This window comes from Tupaia chinensis, unplaced genomic scaffold (genome assembly GCF_000334495.1).
Source record: "Tupaia chinensis unplaced genomic scaffold, TupChi_1.0 Scaffold143599_1, whole genome shotgun sequence".
Taxonomy (NCBI): Eukaryota; Metazoa; Chordata; class Mammalia; order Scandentia; family Tupaiidae; genus Tupaia; species Tupaia belangeri.
The window spans coordinates 960,615-975,442 of record NW_006203445.1 but is presented as its reverse complement, the minus strand read 5'-3'; the positions used below and the strand labels follow the sequence as shown (position 1 = coordinate 975,442).

Below are 14,828 nucleotides of genomic sequence, written 5' to 3'. Positions count from 1 at the left end.
ATATGTTTACATATATACACACACACACACACACACACACACACACACACACACACACACATATACATACACACATATATGTATATATATATATATATACACATATATGTATATATATATTTTTTGAGAGGTTTTTGCTATAGGGCACGTGCGCTCGCCAGACAGAGACAGACAGAGAGACAGAAAGTGAGAAATCACCCCCCAGGGGAGATGGCCACACCGCAATCCCTTCTCCTCCATTCTCCTCTCGGGATCTTGGGCACACACGCACACGTGCCCGGCGTGAGTTTAAGCCACCGGGTCCAGGACTCAAACTGTGGTTGGCTATGTGGGAGTCCAGTGACATAGCCATTACGCTAACTGCTGGTCCCAAGGGATGGGTTTTTCTTTAGCGAGAGGTTATTGCTATAGAGTATGTGTACTTACCAGAGAGAGGCAGAAAGTGGGAAATCACACACCCCTGGGGGTGGGGGGAGAATGGCCACAACACAATCCCTTTTCCTCCAGTCTCTTGGGATTTTGGGCACACACGTACACATACCCAGTGTGACTTTTAAGCCACCGGGTCCAGGACTTGAACTGCTGTTGACTACATGGAAGTCCAGCAATGTAACCATTATGTCATCTGCTGGTCCTGGGATGGGTTTTTCTTTATTACCTAACTAAAATGTATAAGAAATGGACACGAAATGCTAAGAGCTGCATTAATTTAGACTGAGGAGTGAAATGTTCTGTATGAGATGAATGTATTCCTATAAATCCTATGTAAATCAAATGCTACATAAGAGCACTTAGAGAAAGTCTATTCTTTATAATGAAATCTTTTGGTAAATATTTTTGACAAACGAATAAAAACATTTCTTTTCATTATTCTGAGTTTTCATACACTTGGCTTGCTTTAAAATAAGGGTAACACTATCACTATTGATTTCATAGTGGGGGAGGTTGTTAAATGTGTTTGAGTTTTTTATTTGTTGAGTTTTTCTTTAACTTCATAGTATAACATTAACTTCATTTCATACCCTACAGTTATTCCACTGAACAAGCATTTAAGTGTTTCTGTGTACTGGCACTGAGCTGGCCTCCAAAAATATGTAACCAAGGGACCAGCAGTTAGCGTAATGGCTATGTCGCTGGACTCCCACGTAGTTGACTGCTGTTTGAGTCCTGGACCTGGTGGCTTAAACTCACACCGGGCGCATGTGCGTATATGCCCAGGATCCCAAGAGGAGAATGGAGGAGTAAAGGATTGCGGCATGGCCATCCCCTCTGGGGGGTGATTTCTTGCTTTCTGTCTCTCTGTCTCTCTCTGTCTGTTTGGCGAGCGCACGTGCCCTATAGCAAAAACCTCTCAAAAAATATATATATACATATATGTGTATATATATATATATACATATATGTGTGTATGTATATGTGTGTGTGTGTGTGTGTGTGTGTGTGTGTGTGTGTATATATGTAACCAAATAGCACCTAGTCCCTGCCTCAAGCAGCTTGCTGTCAGGCTGGTAGCAGAGTCAACTAGTAAATAGTACAGTGCCATGTGTTGAACACTTGGTAGAATTTAGAGTGGTGGTGGGAGCCAGCAGGTGACATGATTAAGACACTGGACTCCCACATCTTTGGGGCTAGAAGTCTGGACCTGATGGCTTGCTTGAAAATCATGCAGGACAAGTGTGTATGCATGTCCTAAATCCCAGAAGGAGAATGGAGAAGGGATTGTGGCGTGACCATTCCCCCAGTGGGTATTTCTCACTTTCCTTCACATTGTGTGTGTCTCTCTCTCCAGCAAGCACACTTGCCCTATGGCAAAAACCTAAAAAAAAAAAAAAAAAAAGAAGAAGTGGTGGTGGCGGTCTAAGGTGGGTGCCCAACTATTTTAGATGAATCTTGAAAGAAATTAACAAGGCTGAGGTGACCAAAGTGAAAGAGGGCAAGCCCAGGACATCTAGGCAGAAAGAAGAGCTTGCACAGGGTCACTGAGTCCTAAGGAGTTGGTGTGTCAGAAAGGTCAGCCTGGCTAGAAAGTAGATTGAAGAGGGAGATGGGCGCAATGAGAGTGACAGAGAGGTGAGCAAAGGCTTACCTTTTATTTATTCAGGTAATAGATACCTGTTGAGTGCCTATACTGTGCCTGCTGTATTCTAAGTGCTGAGCGTACAGAAATGAACACTAAAAAAATGGAGCCTATGTTTTAGCAAATTATATCAGTCCTTTATGCCAGTTTTTGGTTTCAAAAAAAATATAATAACTAAACAGGCAGTCTGTGGCTTTTAAAAAATGATGGAGGTTTTATTCTGGAGGGTTAGCCATTATCAATATTTTATTTTCCCTGAAAAAGGAAAAATTCTGTTTGAAGAAAGAAGAGAAAGTACTTTCTCAGTCTTTGCCATCAGGCTGGCAAATCTCTAAGCCATTTAGGAGATATTGTTCCTCCTTCCTGCTTCCCCTACCATCCCCCCACCAAAAAAGGGGTAAAATATCAGCCTGGATTTCACCTATTGTGTTTCTTTATCTTCTATTTCATCTTGAGCTTTTGGGTTGACTTAAGGCTTAGGAAAACATTCCATGCTATTTATGAAAAAGAGTAATAATCTTAGTCCTCTTAACAGTGTTCGAAAGGTGATTACACCCTCACCTTGAAACTGATCAGTTTAAGGTAGAAAAAATGAATGTAAGCATTTAGAAATATAATTTACAGTGTAATCTTGAGTGTTGAGTAAGATTTATAAAACTTTTTTGACTAATAAAAAAAAGCTCCTTAATTGAGCCGATCAACTCTAAACATATTTACCTACTCTGTGCCTGGCCAGCTCTGTTGTGCTTCTGTAGGCTAGTCATTGACTCAGTTCTGACAATCCTGTATGTTCTATCACTGTATTACAGATGAGGAAACTGAGCTCAAAGAATTCGAGTAATTCGCTTAAGATCTTAGTAAATTCTAGAGCCGAAATTCAAATCCAACGTTTTTCTGTGCATGTTCTTTATTAAAACGTTTAATCACCTTTTAGAAGTTGTATTGCTAATAGTGAAGTAGTCCCAGTTAAAATGGAACTTTAGTGTTAAAGATGTGCTTTTATATTAATAAAGGAACAATGTAATTGTTAAATATGAATTCAATCTTTATCACCCCAGAATTAACTTTTATTAATTCATCTTCTTTTCTGCCGTATGATCACTTTTTTCTATCTTGGAAATCATGGGGAACTTTATGACTGTTAATGATTGCTCTTTTTTGTTTTGTTTTTAGTGGAATCTAATCAGAAAAGCTCATTCCAAGAAATCCCCAAACTTAATGAAGAACTACTCAGCAAACAAAAACAACTTGAGAAGATTGAATCTGGAGAACTGGGCTTGAACAAAGTCTGGATAAACATCACAGAAATGAATAAGCAGGTAGCAAAAGTGTGATTTTATTTCTATGTAAGCTCTGAATATTTAGTTTGGTTGGTTGTATAGTATAAATTTGTAGGTATAGAGAATTCACTTCAAATTGTTTTATTTTTTTAATGAAGCTTACATGCTATGATCCCAACTTGTTAAAGTCAGTAAAATTAGTTATGTATTTACCAAATATTTAAAATGTTAGCTCTTTCTACAAAGAAACAGAATTCTACAAAGTAGAGCAATTTAGAGGGACTCGGAAATTCTTTAGTTGGCTTTTCTTATGGAACGGTATAGGTATCAAATAAAAAGGGAATATTCTCTACCCCCCAAGAAAAATGGATAGCCTGCTTTTATTCCATAATGAAAGGCTGTTTTGTTTAATACAGTTTACAAACTTACAGATGCTGTATACTATGCCAAAACAAATTGGGAAACCAACAATAACTGAAAGTAGTCATTGTGGAATAACTTAGGAGCAGGTGGTAGAACTGGTTAAATACCTTGGCCAGGCAAGCAAGCCTAGAACGTAACAAGCTTTTGCAGTCCCTAAATTGGCAATGATTCCAAAAGAGGGACTCTACAAGAGAAAATAGGCTTATCCTAAGGATTTGACCAAGCATCTCGTATGCGTAAGGGTGCCATACTTGCCGCTGGTTAGCTATAGCCCACGTCCTCAGTATTTTTCAGTTAAGAAAGATTAGTTCATTAAAAGGAAACTTGATTGTCAAATGAATGACTCTCATGCAGAGTGCTTAAAAATAGAGCGACCAGCAATGGCTATGTCGCTGAACTCCCATGTATTTGACTGCAGTTCAAGTCCTGGACCCAGAAGCTTAAACTCACACCGGGTATATATGTGTGCGTGCCCAAGATCCCGGGAGGAGAATGGAGGAGAAGGGATTGCAGCGTGGCCATCCCCTCTGGGGAGTGATTTCCTACTTTCTTTCTCTCTGTCTCTCTGTCTTTCTGGTGAGCGCATGCTCCCTAAAGCAAAAACGTCTCCAAATATATATATATATATAATGTCATCCTTACTGGGGCTAAAACGGTTTTTCAGGGTGTGTCACAAAGTTCTGAATTAGCCAGTGCCACTATGGTAAATGAAAATGCTTACACATATTTTCAAAGCTATGCCCTTCAGCAGTGGTTCAGAAGCCCTTTCCAATTGAGCTTCAGTAAAGACCTTCAGAGACGCTGGGACTGACTGTGAAGCCAGCTTGATTCAGGGGAGTTCTCTGCTGGCATGGGCCCAGAAGATGGCGGTCGGAAAGCCGAGTTTTATGTTCTATGGGGGCTCAGCACTCTGAACAGTTTTCTAAAATTGATGTTACACATCTCTGATGGTCCGTTCAAGTAAAAGACATTTGTCCTAAACTAAAACAGGTACAAAAATAAAATTAGGGAACCAGCAGTTAGCGTAATGGCTATGTTGCTGGACTCCCACGTAGTCGACCGCGGTTTGCGTCTCGGACCGGGTGGCTTAAAACTCACACCGGGGGAACCAGCAGTTAGCGTAATAGCTATGTCGCTGGGCTCCCACGTAGTCGACTGTGGTTCGCATCCCGGACCTGGTGGCTTAAAATTCACACCAGGCCCGTGTGCGTGCGTGCCCAAGATCCCGAGAGAATGGAGGAGAAGGGATTGCGATGTGACCATCCCCTCTGGGGGGTGATTTCTCGCTTTCTGTCTCTATGTCTCTCTCTGTCTCTCTGGTGAGCGCACGCGCCCTATAGCGAAAACCTCTCCAAAATAAATTAATTAATTAATTAATTAATTTAATTAAATTAAATTAATATTTAACCGTGTTTCTATAGCTAACAGTAACTGTCAATTAAGACGCTTTTAGTGGCAATTTCTTTTTTTTTTAAAGAACTATTTATTTAATTTTTATTTATTCATTCATTTGTTTTAATTTGACCAGAGAGAGACCCACAGAGAGAGAAAGAGAGAGAGGAAGTGAGAAAGCAAGCCACCAGGTCCAAGACTCGAACCATGGTCAGCCATGTGGGAGTGTCCAGTGCCTTAACCACCATGCCACCTGCTGGTCCCTGGCAATTTCTTAAAAGTAATTCAAAGTGACTTAAACAAGAAAACATCACTTAACAAGAACTGCCCTTATCACAGTGTGAGTTGAAGTCAATGTAGCCTGGAAAAAAAGTCATCACTTTGAATAAGTTAAAATCAGATTTTTGCCTTGAAAAAGCTTTAAGTCAGTAGTTGTAACCTCATTTACTTTTGTTTTATTCATGAAGCCTATGATTTTATACCCATTCCCTTTCGAACATTGTAGAGAGTCTCCTGCTCTCTCTCTGAAGATCATCAATCTTTGCTGAGCTGCTTCTGGAGCTACACCTTGGATTCTGTCTTAATCCACTCAGGCTGCTATAACACAATGCCTTAGACCCAGCGGCATATAAACAACAGAAATGTCCTGCTCATGGTTTTGTAGCTGGGCAGTCAGCGTTAGTGTCTAGTGAGGGCTTACTCTGCTTCAAAGATGGTACCTTCTTTCTGTGTCCTCACGTGGCAGAAGGGACACTCAAGCCTCTTGGACCCCTTTTTTAAGGGCACTAATTTCATTCGTGAGGGTGGGACCCTCCTAATTCCTCTCCTAAAGGTTCCACTTCTTAATGCCACTGCATTGAAGGTTAAGTTTCAATGTATGCATTTTAGGGGTCACAGACACTCAGGCCATAGTAGATTAAAAATGAGAAAAGATATGATTCCTTCCCTCAAGAATCTTAACAGTCAAATGGAAGAGAGAGAAAAAGTAAACATTTGTTAAACAGCCCGGTAAGCAATAAGAAGCAGATCCAAATGGGTACAGCGAGGACCTTTTTAAGATAGGCAACATCTTTCAGAGATCTGGAGCTAAGTCTGAAGGGAAAACTAGGAGTTGGCTAGGTAAGTTCCACAGAGAGAGAGGACATTCGAGGTAAAGCATTGGAACAGTTGATCCTCATAATTTATTGAGTCTGTTTTTGCAAATTTGCCTACTCAGTAAAACTTGCTTATAGCTCCAGACCTACTTATGGCACTTCTGCAGTCACTCACTGACATGTGCACAACAGTGAACATTTTGAGTCATCCAACACACGTTTACAGCTAAAGTTGAACGTGGTGACATACCACCTTCTCGTTTCAGCTCTCATACTGTAAAGAGCTGTCTTTTTCATGATATATTTAGTGCCACAGCTTCTGCAATCTTGTGCTTTATTTTATTTTGGAGATTTCACTGTTTAAATTGTCCCCCGGTCATATTGCTCAAGTGCCGTCTAGTGTTTCTAAGTGCAGAGACTCTGATGTACTTGTGGAGAAATTGCGTGTGCTAGACTGGCTTTATTTGGGCATAAGTTGTAATTAGTGCTGCTATCCATGAGTTCAATGTTAATGAATCAACAATATTTGTTTAGTGAGATCTCTTTAAACAGCAACACACATAAGCAAGGTGATACATTGTATTGAGCAGTTGACAAAAATGTGGCCATAAGTTTTGCTGCAGTATGATCCCTAGAAATGATGATTGAGTATTCACTAATTCAGTGTTTGCTGCAACTTTTCTAGAACAGAAACACCAGTAATAGCTAGAATTGACTATACGTGCAAAAGCCTGGATGAGGGAAAACATGTTATGTTCAGAGACTTTTCAGTTATTCATTATAGCTATAGTTTGGTAAAAAGAGGCCAGAGATGAAGGTAAGTCAGCAAGTGTTATACCAGGAAGGACCTTGAGTGGCCTTCTGTAGTACTCTCTGTATCTCTTTTTATCGTTTGGTCCATAAACCTTATGTGATGGTTATTTGCATATGTGCTAATTGCACTGGAAGTTTGTGCACTGCACTCTGAACCTTAAGCGTGATGACAGATGATGAAGGCAGTGATGATAGGAGGATAGTGGTAATGAAGATGGTAACTGCCGTTGCTCAGATGCTTGCTTCGTGCAGGCCACTGCTAGATGCGTTCCCTGTGTGATCTCTTTTCTGTGCTTCTATAGCCCAGTGAAGTAGAAGGAGGTATCTGTATTTTACAGATGAAAAAACTAAGGCTCAAAGAGGTTAAGTAGTTTACCTGAGGTCACACAACTGGAGAACAGAGCTAACATTAAGATACTCAAATCATGAGAGCCTGTTTTCTTTCCAGTTTCTGAATTCTGCCGCTTGTGTTCATAGCACTTGCAGGATTGGGTAGGTACTCAGTAGATAAAAGCCGAATGGATGTGATGTCAGGTCCCCACTAGGGCACCTGGCATTCATCACTGATGATGGTGTTTTAGTAACCTTTCCTTACTGTTTAAAGAACACTTCATTTTAACCCCAAAGCAAAACAGCAGCATTTCTGACTTTACTGTAATATAAAATGATCTATTAAGCAAATGGTCTACAGTAGCTATTTTTATTTGGCTAATGAAAAGTCATGTAATATGCATAAAAATCGTGATTCATCTTTTGGCTGGAATATGGATTCCTTTTCTTAATGGTTCCTATTTAATTCAACTTTCAGATCTAAACTCTTCAGATTGCAAAATGTGGCTTTGACCAATAATATCTATAATGTCTGAATCCCTTCAGATAGTCTAGAAGGTTTCTGTTAGAGGCCAGAGCAGTTCCAGAGACAGTAATGGAAGGTGCCCCTTGTTTCTCCATTCCAGTTTCACACATAAGTTTGCTGTAGTTTTCCATAGACTTTGGCACTGTTCCGTGGAAGAGAAAAACACTGAAAGATGGACTCCAGCTTTATAATTTATGGGACTGTAGCTGAGTCCTAGGGACATGTGTCATCTAGATCTTAGAAGTGAGTAAGGAACCCAAAGTGGTGTTTGGTAACTCTTTGGAGAGTTAATGTGGTCAGCTGTGCAAAGCGTCCTCTTTCAGTGAGGCAACTGGCACCCTAGGCCTGGAGTGCTGTGGCATGGGGACAAGTGGAACAGTACCTCACCTCGTCCTGCTCACATTGGCTTTTACCTGCTTCCCCAGTTTTGAGGGAAATGGGAGCAGCAAACTAGCCACACTGGCCTTTTGTTACCATTCCTGGGATTCTTCTAGCCTGGGGACATTGCAGTATCTGGGGGAACAGTTTCTACCCAGGTAACTCCACCAGTGCACAGCTTGCTGTGCCTTTAGGATCCAGCCAATTGGCAGTGAAAGGCACTCATTCCCTTGAGCAGCTAAAAGATAGCTACATAATTGAGTGGACTTCTAAAATAACAATATTTTTGCCCATCAAATTGGTCTTGAGCCACTGATAATATACTTTGCGACACAGTAAAACATACCTGGGGGAGAGAACACTTCCTAGCACTTTCCAATTGGGCACATCAGCATGGCCTTGGAAGACCCAGGGGAGGGCATGGAAGAAAGCACCCACCAAGGAAAACTGTCAATTTCTTTCAAAGTTATTTGCTATGTTTTGTTATTTATGTATTTCTTTTTAGTCTTTTTCAAAATCTCAGTAGTATGTATTCTTACAGTTGTATATATTCTTATATAATATTTAAAAAGTCAAATGTATATAGGACCTCTATGAAAATTCCTCTTAAATTCCCATCTCCATTTATGCCCCATGACTCTCTCTCCCCCTCCCTCCCTTTTCTTCCCTCTCCCTCTCTTCCTCTCGCTCCCTCCCTCCCTCTCTCCGTTTCTCAAGCAGACGCACACATACTGTGCTGTGTTCACTGTGCTTATAGATGTCCACTGCCAATAGTACGGATCCTTCCAGTCCTATTTTTCTGTATTTGCAAAAATCATAATAGCTTTGGGGCCAGCAGGTGGCATGGTAGTTAAAGCACTGGACTTCCACATGGCCAACTGTGGTTCAAGTCCCAGACCTAGCAGCTTGAATATCACGCCAGGTGCATTGTACATGCGTGCCCAGAATCCCAAGAGGAGAATGGAGGAGAAAGGATTGTGGCATGGCCATTTCTCTGAAGGGTGATTTCTCATTTTCTCTCTCTTTTTCTCTGTCTGGCGAGCACACACACACCGTATGGCCAAAAAAAAAAAAAAAATCATAATAGCTTTAGTATGAATTAGCTTATGGATTAGTGTGTGTGCACATGTGTATGTGTGAGAAGAAGAAAATAAGGTCATTTTATATGTTGTGTTCTCTAGTTTGCTTTGTTCACCAAGTAGGTCTACATCCTGAGAGGTAGACATTTAGGTTGTTCTTGTTATTGCAATTATTACAAATCAGGAAAAGTGAATATCCTTGTACATACATCTTTATGCACATGGGCAAGTAATCTTTAGATAGATTTCTAGACATCCTGAATTAAAGGTTTCATTTGACAGCTGTTTCTAGGTAAACTTGTAACAGGTCCTGTCAGATGTACACTGTCCTGAACAGTGCATGAGAATGTTTATTTTTTTGTATCCTTTTCAAATCTAATTATTCATGTCTTTTAAGGCATGGATGAAAATCTCTTGATGTCATTGCTACTCATAGGTTTATAGTTCGCTGAAAGAATCTCCATTTAGGCTGAGGTTTCTTACCTATTTTGTTGTAAAGTAAGTAGAGTTAGAATATTAATAAGTAGTATTTTGAAGAATCAGTTGTTTAAGTGCTTATTAAATTACACTACCAATAACTCTCACTTATTAGATATTTTGTTTGTAATAGATACTATGCTAAGAGCTTTAGGTATGCATCTCATTTAATTCTCATAGCCTGTAGTAGTCATGTCGCTGGGTTACATATTATCCCAAAACAGAGTGACTTGAAACAGCAAGTTGATTACCTTAGTTTCTGTGGTTCAGGAATTTGGGAATAGCTTAGCAGAGTGGTTCTGGCTGGGCTCTCCAAGGTTGCAGCTAAGATGTTAGCCAGGGCTTCATCACTGAAAGCTCAACTGGGGCTACAGGATCCTCACTTACGTGGCTGCTGGCGGGTGCTCTCAGTTCCAGCGTGCGCTTCTCCAATCCAGGTCTGCTTGAGTGTGCTCACAACATGGCAGCCAGCTTCCCCAGAGCAAGTGATGGAAGAGAGCAAAGAGGAAGCCACAGCTCCTTTTATGACCTACTTTGCAAAGTTGCCAATTGTCACTTCCACTTTATTCACTAAAAGCAAGTCACTTAAGGCCACACTCAGGGGAAGGGAATTAGTTTCCAGCTTTTGAAGGGAAGACTGTGAAAGAGTTTGTAGATATATTTTTAAACTCTCGCACATCCCTGTAAGATGTTTTCTTATGCATTTTATTGATGTGAAAAGTAAGTTCACTGCTTACCTGGCAGGGCCTGGCCTCTGCTTTCTACCTGGACCAGCCTTCTCAATGTCTGTCTCAGACACAGAGCATTCATTCTCAGCAACTCGTTTATTCAACCAGTAATTCTTACTGAATGCCTATTCTTTATTTATTATTTTTAGTTTTTTTTTCTATAGGGCATGTGCACTTGCCAGTGAGAGACAGAAGAAAAATGAGAAACCACCCCCTAGGACAGATGGCCAAGCCGCAATCCCTTCTCCTTCATTCTCTTCTTGGGATTTGGGCACACATGCACACACACACAAGCACGCATGCATCAGGTGTGGTGTGATTCTGAAGCTGCCAGGTCCAGTACTCAAACTGTGGTCAGCCATGTGGGAGTTCAGAGGCTTAACCACCATGCTACCTCCTGGCTCCTGAATGCCTATTTTTATGCCAGGCATATGATGGAAAGTAAAGTAGGCATGGCCCTTGATCACATGGAGCTCAGTCTTACGGAAGAGAGACACTTTAAACAAATAATCATACACATAAATAAGGTGTCGCTTTGAACAGTGCTGTGGAAAGGTCCTCCTGAGCCATTTCATACTGTTGTTCCCCATCTATTCCACAATGATACCCTCACTCTTCTAACCTAGAAAGGATGCCAGCTTCATTTTTAAATAGGAAACTCATTCAGAGTCCAACTTGAGTCCTGGTTCAGTGAAACCTGTCTTTTTTGGCTTGCACTAATATCTTTTTCTCAGAATTGTATTCAGTCTCACATCGAAGGCTTAATTTTTTTCTTCATGTGCCCTCGCTCTCACCCTCTCTTGAGCAACATTGAAAGCTCCTCAAAGTGCAAACACTAGGAGTTTCTCTTCATTCCTTTCCCTTTCTCACCCATCACATCCAGTCCCAGCAAATCATCTCATCTCTACTTCTGCCATTCATCCTAAATCACCATCATCTCTTGCCTAGACCACCCATAATCTTACTGGTCTCCCATTTCCACAGAACAGCTATAGTAACACCTTCCTGCAGAGTATGTCCAGCCAGGTAATTGTCCTGCTCATACCCCTTCCCATCACACCTCAGATCCTTGTTCTGGTTTACAAAGCCCTGCCTGTGCTGACTCTGCGTCTCTCATCTCATTTTCTACTTCTCTTTTACATGCACACACATGTGCGCGCACTCTCTCTCTCTCTCTCTCTCTCTCTCACACACACACACACACACACACACACACACACACACACACGGCTACCTGACCTTCTTTCTGTTTTTTAAATAGACCAAGCTCTTTCCTGTTCTGGGGCTTTTGCCCTAATAGTTCCCTGGGCCCTAAAGTGAATTTCATCCAACCTTTGCTTCATTTTTTTTTTTTTACTATTTAACCCCAGTTTTAGTTTTATCTCCTTACCAAGGCCTTCTCTGACCATCTGATCTAAAGTAGCTCCCCACTTGTCAAGTCACCTTCTTTTTAGTTTTCTTCTAATGCTTTCCACTATCTGGTTTTTGTTTTTGTTGTCTTCTTATATAAAAGTATCTGTCTCCCTGCACTGAAATGCAGACATAACAAGATCCCTGACACCTGTGTTGTTCACCACTGGTATATATTGGGGCTGAATAAATATTTGTTGCATTAAAGAGTGAATGAAAATGACTTTAAGCCTCTGAACTCATCCCTCCTAATAGGAAAGAGGAAGACGAGAACCTGGGATCCTGGGCTTCTCACTGGACATTGCCATGCCAAACTGTTCACTCCAGGAGCTGGATTCAGATTCTTTGCATCATACTTGCTAGTATCTCATTCCTTTCTCCTTTGTTTTTCCGTCACTTCTTAATAGGACGTAAGCTCCATGAGAACCGCGCCTCCTGGTCTTGGGTGCCACTGTCTCCACAGTGCCCATGGCAGCGCCTGCACAGAGAAGAGGCCAGACATTTTTTGGAGGGATGAATAGGGAATCCGGTTCTAATCTTCTTACATCCCCCTGGCCTATAGCAGGGGCCCAGTCACTCTGTGAGGCCACTCTGAATATAACTGATATCAGTAGGTTTGTGCTCTCATCCCAGAATTTGGAAGAGGAAGGCGATTTGGAAATAAGACTCGTGCAAGAGTGTGTTAAGTCGCACTGCAAAACTTAGAATATGATCTCTGCAGCCTGAAATTGAGTGTTATATAGGTTCCCACATTCCCCATTCAAGGGACAGGTCCAGCTATTTTGAATTCTACCTCTAAATAGCAAAGGGAAGCCACGTTTTATTTTGAGTCAATTCCTATTTTAATAGATTCGTTGCTTCAGTCCATAAGTCAGTGGGTATTTATTGAGCCCCTTCAGGGTACAAAGTACTGCTTTGGTTGAGCTATTGAGTTTGAAATATTAATCACATTATTAGACCAAAACCACATCCCCAGGCAGTTGAAAGTACTGTTCAAGTTGTCGGGGTACAGCTCTTGTAGACTATTTGTAGTATGGGCTTTTACTTTATAATATATATTCTTGTTTGGGCAGGAACAAAAGTTCAGTAAATAACTGAGGTGTTATATTTCACCAAAATGAAATCTCAGAGTGGTCCTTGATCATTAGCTTTCTTCCTGTCCAACTGTTGAAGGATTGTGTGGTAATCACTGCATGTTTTGAGTAATTTAAGATTTGGGGATCTTGTAGCTACTAGGACGAGAATAAAGAATAATACTTGCCTTTCCGTCTTTGGCATTAATGTTTAACTGGGCAGGGGAAGAAGGGTTATCATTGCTGCTCCCCAGCTCTTACAGCTATCTAAGGTCCTATGTTTCTCAATTCCTGTGAGCTGACAGAGTCAGAAAACATGTAAAATCCAAGACTACTCTGATGTCATCAAGCACAGAGTTTGTAAAGGAAGTGTGTACTCTACAAACTCTGTTTTCATTTTTTGTTACTCTTGTAGATTTCTCTGTTGACTTCTGCAGTAAACCACCTCAAAGCCAATGTTAAGTCAGCTGCAGACTTAATTAGCCTGCCTGCCACTGTGGAGGGCCTTCAGAAGGTAAGTGCTGTGCCTGGGTCCTGAGATTAATCTGGCGCTGTAGAGTCAGCTTCTTACAAATTCTCTTTGGAAGCCTGGTGTTTGGAAGAGGCTGCTCCAAGAGTGCAATAACAGAGCGTATGTTCTAAGGAGTCAGAACAGCTCTGTTTTAGTCTAGTGAGTTTGGCCTTGAATTTATAGCAGGTTACTTTAGCTATGATTTACATCTGCTCACACCTTTTTATGTGGCTGTGTCCCAGAATTGTTCTGCTGGGACTCATGTTAGCATACATGGGTTTGTTTTTCAACACTTGCCTTTTCAATTTGACCTTCACAGTGTCTTCTTGGGAGGAGATCAATTGTATGTGAGAGTTGCTCTAAATTTCTTCTATTTTCCATGGTTGAGAATGAAGGGGTTTTTTTATTATTTTATTTAACTTTATTTATTTATTTTTAATTTGACCAGAGATGTTACTCTTGTAGATTTCTCTGTTGACTTCTGCAGTAAACCACCTCAAAGCCAATGTTAAGTCAGCTGCAGACTTAATTAGCCTGCCTGCCACTGTGGAGGGCCTTCAGAAGGTAAGTGCTGTGCCTGGGTCCTGAGATTAATCTGGCGCTGTAGAGTCAGCTTCTTACAAATTCTCTTTGGAAGCCTGGTGTTTGGAAGAGGCTGCTCCAAGAGTGCAATAACAGAGCGTATGTTCTAAGGAGTCAGAACAGCTCTGTTTTAGTCTAGTGAGTTTGGCCTTGAATTTATAGCAGGTTACTTTAGCTATGATTTACATCTGCTCACACCTTTTTATGTGGCTGTGTCCCAGAATTGTTCTGCTGGGACTCATGTTAGCATACATGGGTTTGTTTTTCAACACTTGCCTTTTCAATTTGACCTTCACAGTGTCTTCTTGGGAGGAGATCAATTGTATGTGAGAGTTGCTCTAAATTTCTTCTATTTTCCATGGTTGAGAATGAAGGGGTTTTTTTATTATTTTATTTAACTTTATTTATTTATTTTTAATTTGACCAGAGAGGGACAGAGCAGGAGAGCGAGAGAGTGAGAGAGTAAGTGAGAAAACAAACCACCAGGTTCAGGACTCAAACCGCAATTAGCCATGTGGGAGTCCAGCGTCCTTAACCACTATGCCATCTGCCGGCTCTGAGAATGAGTTTTAGGAAAAGATAACCTGGAGGAATGTAAAAATTAAAATTCAGGAAACAAGGGTTAGCAAAAATTTAGAGCAAAAGAAACTGTCCA

The 14,828-nt window shown here is 40.9% G+C and overlaps 1 protein-coding gene across 3 annotated transcripts in view; it reads left to right on the top strand.

The window, feature by feature from the left end:
- Window positions 1-14,828, top strand: part of EFCAB14 (EF-hand calcium binding domain 14) — a 47,860-nt gene that overhangs the window by 9,715 nt on the left and 23,317 nt on the right. For all 3 annotated transcript variants that reach the window (XM_006164254.3, XM_006164253.3, XM_006164251.3), the window contains exons 3-4: window positions 3,251-3,396; window positions 13,496-13,594. In XM_006164254.3, coding sequence (XP_006164316.1) covers window positions 3,251-3,396; window positions 13,496-13,594 — 245 coding nt within the window. The remainder of the gene's footprint in view (window positions 1-3,250; window positions 3,397-13,495; window positions 13,595-14,828) is intronic.